The sequence below is a fragment of the Triturus cristatus genome, chromosome 2_2 (assembly GCF_964204655.1).
Source record: "Triturus cristatus chromosome 2_2, aTriCri1.1, whole genome shotgun sequence".
In the NCBI taxonomy this organism is placed as follows: Eukaryota; Metazoa; Chordata; class Amphibia; order Caudata; family Salamandridae; genus Triturus; species Triturus cristatus.
Window position 1 is genome coordinate 1241300184 of NC_140582.1, and position 12926 is coordinate 1241313109.

Here is a 12926-nt window from a genome sequence, read left to right on the forward strand (position 1 = left end):
AGGGGAAGGGGCGGGGACCAAAGAGCAAGTGGCCAAGTCCAAGCAGACTATAGCCGCCATCTTCGAATGGGTCACTGAACTACAATCGACCCACACTAACCTTCATTTTTAAAGAGGACGTCGCCATATTAGAACGGGATGTGAAATGTCGTAACTGGACTACTACCTTCGTTTTAGGAAAACACGAAGAAATCTATCTCGGAAAGTTCTAATTCAGAATTCGAGGGCAAACTTTATACAATAATGACTAAAAGTGGGTTAGACAACCACAGATGCATGCTGCTGTGCCAGTTGTCAAATTCATAGTTTTTATGGGAGGCAGGCTGCAAGAAATTAGCAAAATAATTTGTCGTTATCAGCGGCGTCATAAGCAGTCTATAAACAAGACATTAATAATGGATACAGATAAAACGAGGAGAGCAAGACCAGGGGAAATGGATACCGCTGGAAAACAAGCATTTACAATGCAATGGTCTCGGCATTGTTAAAGTTAGAGCTATTGGCATTGCTCATGACATTATTTTTGTTTATGTTTTTGTTTTTAAAACATTAAAAGAAACGGCATTGTTATTTACAATGTCAATAGCTTAATCACTCTCAAATGCGAGACCTATTGCATTTTCACCCCCACACAGAGCCACACACACAAAGCCACCCACACCCAAATAGAGCCACCCACAGAGCCACCTACACACACACACACAGTTACCCACACACAGACAGAGCCACCACGCTTAGAGCCACCTACAAAAAGAGCTACCCACACACCATGTTAAGCAAATATTCATTTTGGAATTCTGAACATATGTTATATGTTTGCATGAAGTTTATTTCACGATTTATGTGTCAAACATTTTCTTGATTCAACTCCACGCCAGACCCTTGGCTGAGCTCTGGTGCGACTCTCCCTGTTAACTGGTTGCCTCGTCCGCCTCTACTACACACACACACACACACACACACACACACACACACACACACCCCCCATGGCAGATTATTGCGGTACACATGTCTAGTGACTGTGTGCTGCTACACACATGACAATACACTTACTCCCTATCCTAGAGTTGACAATGCGTAGGTTACACTACGCAGACACACACGGTGGGCGCGCACACGATGCTGCCACGAGAGTTCAGCGCAGGGCTACAAGCGGATATTAACTACAGTCCCCCGGCAACTCCAGCACCGGAGGGAAACAAAGTAAAGACGCCAGAAGAGTGCGAGTCCGGGGAGGCAGCAGGCAAGGGCAGTCCTGCTGTGCGCCAGCGTGCCCAGGGATGCCAGTGGTGGCTCCGAAGGAGTGAGCTTAGATAGTTGTAGGACAGATTTTTGTTGTTTATGTTTTACATAGCACTATATCGACATCGGAGCGCATTACAGACGTACACATTCATGTTTTTCAGGCAAGGTGAGATAACGTGATTTGCCCAGAATCACAGGATGTTTGAGCCTCCACCAGACTCGAACCTGGTTTCCCAGGGTCAAAGTCGGCCGCTCTAGCTGTTAATTCACACCCTCAGTGTGGTGAGTGGAGGTGTACGGTAACCGGTGGCTACATGGCAGTAAGGAGAATAAGGACTGTGTGTCAGTGAACTGATTGATGATTGCGTGGCTGTGAGGTGAATGCTCCGCCGGAGTAGTGGGGTGAATGTTAGCCGTGTGTCAGTTAAGTGAGTGGCGGCTGTGTGTCAGATAGGTGAGTGGCGACTGTGTGACAGTGAGGTGAGTGGCGGTGAGGGGCGACTGTGTGACAGTGAGGTGAGTGGCGGCTGTGTGTCAGATAGGTGAGTTGCGACTGTGTGACAGTGAGGTGAGTGGCGGCTGTGTGTCAGATAGGTGAGGGGCGACTGTGTGACAGTGAGGTGAGTGGCGGCTGTGTGTCAGATAGGTGAGGGGCGACTGTGTGACAGATAGGTGAGTGGCGGTGAGGGGCGACTGTGTGACAGTGAGGTGAGTGGCGGCTGTGTGTCAGATAGGTGAGTGGCGACTGTGTGACAGTGAGGTGAGTGGCGGCTGTGTGTCAGATAGGTGAGGGGCGACTGTGTGACAGTGAGGTGAGTGGCGGCTGTGTGTCAGATAGGTGAGAGGCGACTGTGTGATAGTGAGGTGAGTGGCGGCCGGGCAGTGCTCATCTGTGTACGGAGCTTCGCATCTGCTTTGCTGGGGCTGCTGGTCCTTGGCAATCCGCATCTAGGGGTACACAGTGCCGTGCGAACACTGCGTGCCAGGGTCAGAGGCATAGCCTGAGGCTGTGGAGTGGGAGGCCGCGAGCCAAGTGCCAGCTTATGACAGTGAGGTGAGTGTCGGCTGTGTGTCAGATAGGTGAGGGGCGGCTGTGTGACAGTGAGGTGAGTGGCGGCTGTGTGTCAGATAGGTGAGAGGCGGCTGTGTGACAGTGAGGTGAGTGGCGGCTGTGTGTGAGATAGGTGAGGGGCGACTGTGTGACAGTGAGGTGAGTGGCGGCTGTGTGTCAGATAGGTGAGGGGCGGCTGTGTGACAGTGAGGTGAGTGGCGGCTGTGTGTCAGATAGGTGAGAGGCGGCTGTGTGACAGTGAGGTGAGTGGCGGCTGTGTGTCAGATAGGTGAGGGGCGACTGTGTGTCAGATAGGTGAGGGGCGGCTGTGTGTCAGATAGGTGAGAGGCGGCTGTGTGACAGTGAGGTGAGTGGCGGCCGGGCAGTGCTCATCTGTGTACTGAGCTCCGCATATGCTTTGCTGGGGCTGCTGGTCCTTGGCAATCCGCATCTAGGGGTACACAGTGCCGTGCGAACACTGCGTGCCAGGGTCAGAGGCATAGCCTGAGGCTGTGGAGTGGGAGGCCGCGAGCCAAGTGTCAGCTTATAGCGTCCCTGCCCCCGCTGACGCAGGCTGCCCCCAGAGGCACTCCCCCGCAGATGGGCTGTGTCTGCGCGTACAGACAGGCTGGGGGTCTCTGCCGGAAGCAATCCAGCTCGTCTCCACGAGTTCCATAGCCATTCAGAAAGTAAACCCCCAGGCTCTCGATCATGCCCTCAGCACGTATAACACATAAATGTAGGTTTAAACAAAACCTAGGGTGCGCCTCACCTCTCGTTTAAACAAAACCTAGGGTGCGCCTCACCTCTCAGTGCCAGCCGCTCTAAAGTCTGTCACTCTCTTTTCCCGGCTTGCTTCTCCAGACTGCCCCAGCTCTGGTGCCTCTGCTCTCGCTCTGCGCCCAGAATTCTGTCCCGGAAGTTCCTCTGCAGTGAGCGCAACCAGTCCGACTGGAAACAGCGACACAGTCATGTAAGTTCCGGTCTTGAACAAAGGTTCCGTCCTGCGATAGAGTGACCTTCTTATGTTGCCACACAAATGGAATATCGAGTAACCCTCGATTCCAATTCAATTTTATTAATTCTATATGCCTCAGTGCTGACGAGGTTCACCACACCGGCAAAATGGGCATAAAAACAGCATAAGCATTAGTCGGCGCCCCCCGCCCCCTCCTCCGAGTGCTGACATCAGAGAGCCCGCAAGGTTTCTAGCCCCATGCCTCTGAACCTAGTCCTGGCAATGTTTCACATAGCATTCTGTGATTTATAGTCTCGTATATGCCAATGTAAAATAAGGAGCACACATCCTACCATACAAAACAACAAGGCAGAGCAAAAGGCACACCACCGCCTTTCTCCGAGGCACAGCAGAAAATGCCTCGGAGAAACGCCACGTCATTTTCGGATTTGGGGGCGTGTTTAGCTGTTGTCTCCTCCCTGAGACTTCTCGCAAAAAACACGCCCCCCGATCCGAAAAGGACGGGGCTTCAACGGAGTGACTGGACCTCTTCTCCAGTGGCTGGCCAGCATTTAAGAGGCCAGCCAATGGAGAACAGGAGAGAAGAGGGGCGGGTGCAAGCCCCTCTTCTCAAAGTCACTCAAAGTCATTAAATCTCGCGAGCGAGACTGCGCAAGCGCAGCCTTCGCTAGCCGAGACCTAAAAAACGATTCTGGATCGGCAGCGCGCGCAGCGTTCGGTAATCTCAGCAGCAGAGGGATGAGGCACGTGGAGGGGCCGGGATGTTTTTTCATCGCAGTCTGTAAAGAGGGAGAAAACAAGGAGATCAGGTGAGGGAGCAACGCCGGGACACCACCGCCTTTCTCCGAGGCACAGCAGAAATGCCTCGGAGAAAGGGAGCGTCCTTTTCGGATTCGGGGGCGTGTTTTGATGTTGTCTCCTCCCTGAGACTTTTCGCAAAAAACACGCCCCCCGATCCGAAAAGGACGGGGAATGATTGGAGTGACGGGACCTCTTCTCCAATGGCTGGCCAGCATTTACTAGGCCAGCCAATGGAGAACAGGGTAGAAGAGGGGCGGGTTCAAGCCCCTCTTCTCCCAAGTCATTATCTCTCGCGAGCGAGACTGCGCAAGCGCAGCCATCGCTAGCCGAGACCTAAAAATGAATAAAAATATTGTTAAAAAAGTAACTGTAATAACAAAAAAAAAAATGTAACCGTGATGATGAAAACATTTTTAATTTACTTGTGAAGGATTCAGAAAAAGGAAGAAGAAAGTCGGATATTTCCTCCAGTGCTACGTTTGCCGGAAATGTTCAACATTTTTGAATGTTCAAACAATTCTGTGGGTAACTATATGTTTACATTTTCCCGGAATATCTGCAGGAGTATAACATTATGTTTATAGAAACTCTGCTGAATGGAATGGCCTTTAAGCACAAACACAAAGTAAAATGCATTAGCACCTGTTATGTTTTGCCTTTTCATAGTGAAGAACGTGTTCACATGAAGAAACCAATCATCCTGAACAATCATTAAATACACAGGTAGTTCTGCACATTATCAGCCTGCAAACATGATTACTCATGCACTGCTTGGTGGGAATATATATGTGAACGTTGCCAGATTGGTTATCACCTGTAAATTGTTGTTTAACACCCACAATGACCCCAACTTGAAGGTGTAGGCTAATTTTAGAACCCCACTAAGAATACCCCTAAATTGCTCCTGCAGCTAAATTTCCCAGGACAGAAATTCCAAAGAACATAATTTCTGTATTCGCAAATGTAGTTTACTCATTGAATAGTCCTCAAACATTTATTTTGTGAATTCAGAATTTTGTAGTAGAGTTGAACTTAAGTGCGTGATAACACTTGTGATCTGCATCCCAAGCAAGTGACTTAACTGCCTTATTTGTACGGCCTGTTTCTAAGGCCTTCTGCCAACACTACATATCTTCTCCATCCAAATCGGTCTTATGACCTAGTGTGCTGAAGGAGTAATGGCTTGTTGCCCATTTTGATGCAGTCTATTCTGCAGTTCTTTGCACCACCTTCATTTCCATGCCTATCATTCACTTTAGCCGAATTACAGTTGCATTAGGAAGTCTGCTGGTCAAAAACAAGCCAGGCTTAATGAGCCACTGTAGTCCCCTCTCAGGTCTTCTCACATTATGCACCCACTGCACAAAGCAAAGTACAGAGAGTTGACAACAATGTCTGCGACCGTGCAGAAGACAACTGATGGACTACGTGCCAGGGAAGCAGCTATATACAAATTTAGTGCACTACTACAAGTGACTTATGCTGAAAATGTGTAGAGTTTTCCAGTCCAGAAAGATCTATAAGACAATCAAAGCTGCTGTCTTTGTTATATTGAATTAGCCTAATCAGGTGTCAGTGCTTGTCAATATGCAGATCTTTAGATTCAGTCACACGGGGTTTTTACACGTAAGGGCTATATTTCCTTGTAGTTAAGTCATCACAAACTCTAATTGGTCTGTGTTGTTTCTCTCCAGTGCAATACTTGAAATCTTTGGAAAGAGGGAGGCAGCTGCATTGTTTTGTTTCACAAGCACAGTGAGTGGACTAGTGTAGAGTGCTGCAGAGTATAGTGGCATAGAGGGTAGCCGCATACAATTCAGAGGCAGTGGCGTAGAAAAGTGGTGTAAAGTGCAATGGTGCGGAGAAGAATGTCTTAGTGTGCAGTGGCATAGAGCGGTGTGGTGTAGAGTATAGGTGCGTAGAGTGGAAAAGGCGTAGAGTGGAGTGCTTCCAAGTGAAGTGTCGTAGCGTGCAATAGTACAGAGTAGAGTTCAGTGGTGGAGTGTGCAGTGTTGCAGAGTAGAGTGTTGTTCAGTTCAGTGGTGTAAAGTGGCATAGAGTGCATTGGCGTATAGTGGACAGAGTGGTACAGAGTGAGCCCATTGGCATAGAGTGCAGTGGTGTAGAGTGGAGTTTGGTAGAGTGCATAGAGGAGCTGAGCAGAGTGGAGTGGTGTAGAGTGCACTGGCAAAGAGTGGAGTAGAGTGGTGCAGAGTAGAGCAGTTTTGAGTAGAGTGGCATAGAGTGAAATTGTGTAGAGGCGCGGAGCGGAGTTTCATATAATTAATTGACACAGAATGCAGTGGTGTAGATTAGTGTGTTGCATAGTAGAGTGCAGTGGCATAGAGTGCAGAGTACAGTGGCGTAGAATATAGTGGTGCATAGTTGAGTGGTGGTAAGAGTGTACTAGCGCAGAGAGGTGCAAAGTAGAGTCGTGCAGAGTATACTGCCGTAGAGTGCATAGTACAGTGGCGCGGTGTTGCAGAGTAGAGTGTCGTACAGTAAAGTGTGGCATAGAGTCATGTAGACTGGAGTGGCGTAGAGTACAGTGGTGCAGAGTAGAGTGCAGTGGTGTAGAGTGGACTGGTGTAGAGTGCTGTAGAGTATAGCTGCATAGAGTGCAGCTGCGTACAATGCAGCATTAGGATGGGAGAGTGGCTCCTGCACAGGCCCCTTCCCTGTAACACCAGGCTCTCACCCCCCTCCCTGGCCCCAGCTCTGCTCCGGATGTTACGTAGGAAGAGGGGTTTATCTGGGGTGCCAGGGGTTGTGTCATGTGTACAGGGAGTAAGGAGGGGTGGAGAGGGGCTCCTGCACAGGCCCCTCCCCGGTAACGCCAGGCTCTCACCCACCTCCCTGGCCTCAGCTCTGCTCTGGATGTTGCATTGGAAGAGGGGTTTATCTGGGGTGCCAGGGGTTGTGTCATGTGTACAGGGGGTAAGGAGGGGTAGAGAGGGGCTTCTGCACAGGCCCCTCCCCGTGAACGCCAGGCTCTCACCCGCCTCCCTGGCCTCAGCTCTGCTCTGGATGTTGCATAGGAAGAGGGGTTTATCTGGGGTGCCAGGGGTTGTGTCATGGGTACAGGGGTAATGAGGGGGCAGAGACGGGCTCCTGCACAGGCCCCTCCCCGGTAACACCAGGCTCTCTGTTTATCTGGGGTGCCAAGGGTTGTGTAATGTGTGCAGGAGTAAGGGGGGGGGGGAGGGCTGCTGTATGGAGACCTCCCCCGTCGCTGCGGCCTCTCACCCGAAGCACGCTCCGCGCTCCCGGCTCTGCGGCTCCAGCCCTTGCTCATCATGGTCTGTCCCGGACTCTGTCACTGTGCAGCATCAGCAGGACGTACAACCGGAAGTGAAGCCTGGGGGACAGACTTCTCCGCTGTACACATCCGCCCGGTGAACTGCGCCTGGCTGTTCCCCTCTGGAGTCACGCTGTTGCGGCCAGACGTACGACCGGAAGCGAGACCTGGGGACAGACTTCCACGTACAACCAGAAGTGCAGCCCGGAAAAGGGACAGGCGCCCCCATGCACACTTCCGCCCGGTGATCCGCGCTTGGCTATCCCCCTCTAGAGTCACGCTGTCGTGGGCACACGTATGACCGGAAGTGAGACCCGGGGGACAAGCTTCTACGTACAACCGGAAGTGGTCCGGGGAGTGGGACAGGCTCCCTGCCCGCGTGTGTCTGTTCCCAGCTGCAATCACGCTGTCATAGGGCAGGCGCCGCTCATCCCCGGCGCGGCACGCGAGTAAACACCTCGTGTCAGTGAAGAGGGTTTCATCCGTTCATCACCGGGGCAGAGGGGGCCGAGACCCGGACGGGACGGACAGAAAGCGAGGAGGGTCATCGATACAGACGTAGGACTACGGCGTGTCCGTTACCACGGTGACAGGACCTCTACCGCCGACATAGAAAAGGGACTGCGTGGCTGCAGTGAGACCGAGGCTCCGGAGGAGGGCGTGACGCTCTTGTGGGACTGTAGATTTATAGCGCTTTTTCTCCCCGTTTAATGCGTCGAAGCACTTTATGCGGGGTAGCACGCTGCTCCAGGGCCCAGTGTCCTTCCGCTGGTATTAGTTATTGGGATGAGTCTTGTGCGCTTCATGATCACACCCCTCCATGCAGTCACTTGTTTCTTTGTTGTAGAGCATGGGTACTCACAAACTTTCACTCGGGGCCAAATTTACAGTGTGGTTTGTGGCCGAGGACATTGGGGGCGGGGCTAGATCAACAAAAAAACCTGTGACCATGAGGTGAAACACAGGCCCCTGCAGCAGACACCTGCAGCAGACACCTTCGTCCACTGAGCCACCGAACCCGGCATACACATCTCTCTCTATCTCTCCCTCCCTCTGTCTGTCTCCCTCCCTCTCTCTCTCTCCCTCCCTCTTGTCTCCCTCTCCCTGTCTCCCTCCCTCTCCCTGTCTCTGTCTCCCTCTGTCTCCGTCTCCCTCTCTCTCCGTCTCCCTCTCTCTCCGTCTCCCTTTCTCTCCGTCTCCCTTTCTCTTTGTCCCCCTCTCTCTCTCTGTCTCCCTCTCTGTCTGTCTCCCTCTCCCTCCGTCTCCCCCCTCTCCCTCCCTCTGTCTCCCCCTGACTTCCTCCCTCTGCCTGTCGCCCTCCTCTCTCTGCCTGTCGCCCTCCTCCCTCTGCCTGTCCCCCTCCTCCCTCTGTCTGTCTGTCCCTGTCTCTGCCTCTATCTAGCTATGTCTGCCCCTGTCTCTATCTGTCTCCCTTCCTCTGTCTCCCTGTCCGTCTCTGTTTGTCTCCGTCTGTCTCTGCCTCCGTCTGCCCCGTCTCTGTCTGTCTCTAACTCTGTCTGTTTCTGCCTCTATATGTCCCTGCCTCTATCTTTGTGTCTCTCTCTGCCTCAATCTGTCTCTGTCAGTCTATCCCTGTCTCTGCCTCTATCTAGCTCTGTCTGCCCCTGTCTCTATCTGTTTCTGTCTGTCCCTGTCTCTGTCTGTTTCTGTCTCTCCCTACTGCCCTCTGTCACCTCACCCGACTCTCACACCCTGCTGTCCTCTGTCATTCTTTGTCACCTCACCCAGCTTGTGTGGCAGTTGAGGCAGCTTCCCTTCCTGGGCACACACACAGCCCCACCGAGTACTTCACAGGTCTTTAAGAGACCATTTGCATGATAACGAGGCTTTGTTGTATTTCACCTCTTCTTAGCGCCCCTGCAGCTCCACTCGGACTATCACTTGCATCGCCCAGCCCCCACAGAGCAGAGTCTGTTTGCTAACACTGTAACTATGAGTACCCTTGTTGTAGGTGAAAGAAATAGGGCATAGCTGGCAAGTTTTCAGACTGCTTATGTATAACATTTTCATGGTTTCAGTGTACATGTGAACGACGTTTATCCGCCAATGTATGACATTTAGAGTGACACTTTCAAACCAAGCAATTCAGTGAAGGGAAACAACAAATATCACAATTTACAACCTTTTGAGCAGTAAGAAGCAATACAAATAACTTGAACCTGCTGCAAAACCCCTGAAATAGAAGGCCAACACTTCTGTTTTAATGAACCTCAATATCTGCATGTTTTGCAACAACCTATGATAGAATTTTAAAGGATTGTGCATGTTCACAATGCTTTCAGTTGTAGACTGTGACCTCATAGCAGATCTTATTACCCACTGTGCCAACCAGGATTTAATTATGTTTCTCTTGAGTTACACATAACACAGGTGATTGCAGTGACCAACTGTTAGAAGGTGGTTCTGACACTCTGACCCGCCCCGGATTTTTTGCTTTTTGAGCACCTATTTGTTGAGCTTTTACTGCATAAGTTGGGTCTCACCCACAGTGAACTTATGGTGAAAGAGACTGCGTGTGGATTTTACTGGTGTCCCCCTAGCTTGACTAGGCTGCTCCGCAGCAGCTGGAGAAAGAGGCACCGGGCTGGTTACATGCAGACACGTGCACATGCGTGTGCACACATGTGTGGGCTGCGCAGGGGAGATTCCTGGCGTGCGCAGTCCAGGAGCAGCCACAAAGTGAATGGTGTGGCAGGACATATGCAGAATTGGGTGGTGACATGGAATAGGCTTTATACAGTGGGAAGAAACATGCCAGGGAAAGTCAGTGTGCTTTACAGTTTTTATTGCATTATTCTATTATGGTGATAGGGAGCACATGGGCTAGTTTTACTTTCCTAAGGCCTACAAATTCCAGACACGCACTAAAGTCACTGTAACGGGTGTGAGAAGAAGTATTCTGCAGAGTCCAAAGTCATATTTGTACTGGTTTTGGCTCATCCAGAAATTTCATCTTTCTCTGAGTCAGCCATATACAGGGGTCTGACCTAAGCAGGCTGGATTAATGACCTTTCTTCCAAGAGCGAAGACCTCCTCTCCACGAAGGGAAGATGGGTGGAGCTACAGGCTAATCCATCAGCAGCTGTCAGTGGGTGCCAGGCACCTAGCTGCACAAGGGAGAAGGCAGCTCTGGGGGGAAGGGGCTTTCAGAGACCATGTGGCAAGAGACCCTGGACAACGCCATCTTGAACTAACCCAGAGGCCTGGGCAGGAAGGAGGGAGCAGGGGCAGAGAAGTGAGGTGTCGCTGTGTGATAGGGCAAACAGAGACTTCCTGCCAGCCCCCTCCCCAAATCCTTAAAAGGAACTTGCACAGGAACAGGAGCTCTCTCTGGGGTGTGGTCTGCTGAGGCAGAGGGTGCTGGAGCCTGGCGCAATGGGCAGTTGGAAGGAAGAACCCCCTGACTGTCCCAGTATCATGAACAGGGCCAGGAGAAGAGACCAGTGCGCAGAAGCAGGGGCATCTGCGCAGGAAGAAGAGAGGCCGAGGAGGAGAACCAGGCGAAAGGTTGGTGCAGGGAGCCAGTGAACACAGCTCCCTGCTGAATCCACCCTCCGTGTGACTAGGAGGGCGAAGGAAAGTGCTCCCAGTGGCTGGGGTGCGCCACCAGGAGCAAAAAGAGGCCAAGATCACCAAAATCGGCCACCTGGGAGCCGAGATATGCCCCCAGAAGGTAGGCAACCTTTGACCTCTAAATGGACCGACAAAGCGTGCGGGGCTCTGCCGCCGGTCTCAAATGTGCCCCAGGGGTGGGTCAGGTCCTGGGGGGTGCCCCCAGCAGGAGGGAAGCCGGGGAGCGCCGTTGCGCTCTCCGTGAAAATGCCCTGTCGGGGGGCCAGGAGCTCACTTTGGCCCCCGCCGAAGATGGAGGTGGGGGAGCGCCATCGCGCCCACCCCATCCCCCGCGAAGATGAAAATCGGGGAGTGTCGTCGCACTCCCCGTGAAGGTGCCCCCGCGGGGTGCCAGGAGCCCACCCTGGCCCCCGCCAAAAACGAAGTTCGGGAGCGCCATCGCGCTCCCCGTGACGAAGAGGGAGGGGCCCGGGATCCCAACTCCGGGCCCCGTGTGATGAGCAGGAGGCGGGGAGCGCAGTCGCGCCCCCCATGAAGAAGACTCAGGGGCCCGGGACCCCATCTCCGGGCCCCAAAGAAGGAGAAGACAAGTCGGGGAGCGCCGTTGTGCTCCTCGCGCAAGTGGCTGTGCGGTGTGCCAGGAGCCCACCCTGGCCCCCGAAGACTCCAGAGGGAGGTAGCGCCGTCGTGCCCCCCTTGAAGATGTCTGGTGGCCCAGGGCCCCATCTCCGGGCCCCATGGACAAGGAGGAGGTCGGGGGAGTGCAGCCGCACTCCCCTGAGGACAGGTGGGCGGTGGGAGTCGACACATCTGCCCGCCCTAGAGGGCAGACCAGAACTGCTATGCCGGCTCCCGCAGCAGCACGCGAGGTTGCTGGCCGGGTGGGGAACCGGCGGGGGCAGCCGGGGGTGGGCTCCCTGGGCTGCCCTCCAACCTGGAGAGCCTACAGGGGTCCCTGGTGGGACCAGGACCCCGTACACACGTGGAGTGGCCCGGGCGAGATGGCGCTCCCGAAAATGAGCATAATCTGCCAGGGGTGGGCACCCCGAGCCGTATCGCTCACCTGGGGGTCTGGGTGGGACCGGACCCTCCAAAGGAAGGCATATGCGTTGCGAAGCGCCTGGAAGACAGGCAGCGCGGCTCTCCCCGGAGCAGTGGGGGAGCTGCCTCTCTAATATTCAAGAGCCGGGGGAAAGAGCGGCCCATAATGCTTTGCAGAGCCGGAGGCCTGAATGGAAAAATGCCTGTTTTTCTGCGTGTGGTGGCCCCAGGAGGACGGGGTCACCACGAGGTGTGTGTAGAGGTGCAAGGGGAGCTGCAGGAGAACACAGCCTATCCCAGCACGAAGAAGAGTCGTCCCTCCCTAAGTCTCATGGGGACTTGAAAAGAATAACCCCTCAAGAGCTCAGCCAGCACATTGACACCTCCTGGGCTGGAACTTTGGTTCTACAGCTGGGGGTGGTTTGAGAAGTGCTCCAAGTGTTGTAGGGTTGAGTTGGGCATGTCTGGAGAAGGGCATCCCCTGGCGGTGAAGAGGTGTAATTGCACCAGAATTGCTTTTACTAAGGTTATTTCTTTTAAAGGGACTGGAGGTTACTTCTGTAAGGTGAAGTACCTGTGTAAGGTGATGTCATAAGCAAAGTGGGGTTAGCCAGACATTCCTGCTAGGGTGTCTGGCTGTATATGCGTAATCCTGTGATTCATCTGTGATGCCTTTAGGGGCTGTAATTGCAATGCATTCTAATGATCCACAAATGTGATGAGTAGAGTCATTCTAAAGTGATACCTAAACATGTATTCTTGCTGCTGCGATTAGGTGAAGAACCCAGACTACTAGCCCTTAAGATGTAGAGGTGTATACTTCATGGTCAGTAAGAAATGCTGAGGGTTATCTGTCACCAAGGCAGGGTTACCAATTTTTAAGGCTTGTTGAGATAATGGTGTGGGTCGCCACTGGG

At 52.8% G+C, this 12926-nt stretch overlaps 1 protein-coding gene across 3 annotated transcripts in view; it reads right to left on the minus strand.

Moving 5' to 3' along the window:
• INO80B (INO80 complex subunit B) overlaps window positions 1–12926 on the minus strand; it is a 258743-nt gene that overhangs the window by 60292 nt on the left and 185525 nt on the right. The window contains exon 1 of one of the 3 annotated variants that reach the window (XM_085642921.1): window positions 7323–7960. The exons of 1 other annotated variant lie outside the window; for it this stretch is intronic. In XM_085642921.1, the coding sequence (XP_085499047.1) occupies window positions 7323–7374 (52 nt within the window). In that variant the 5' untranslated portion in view covers window positions 7375–7960. Of the gene's footprint in view, window positions 1–7322; window positions 7961–12926 lie in introns of those variants that run through there. One more of the 3 variants, XM_085642920.1, reaches the window with a different exon arrangement.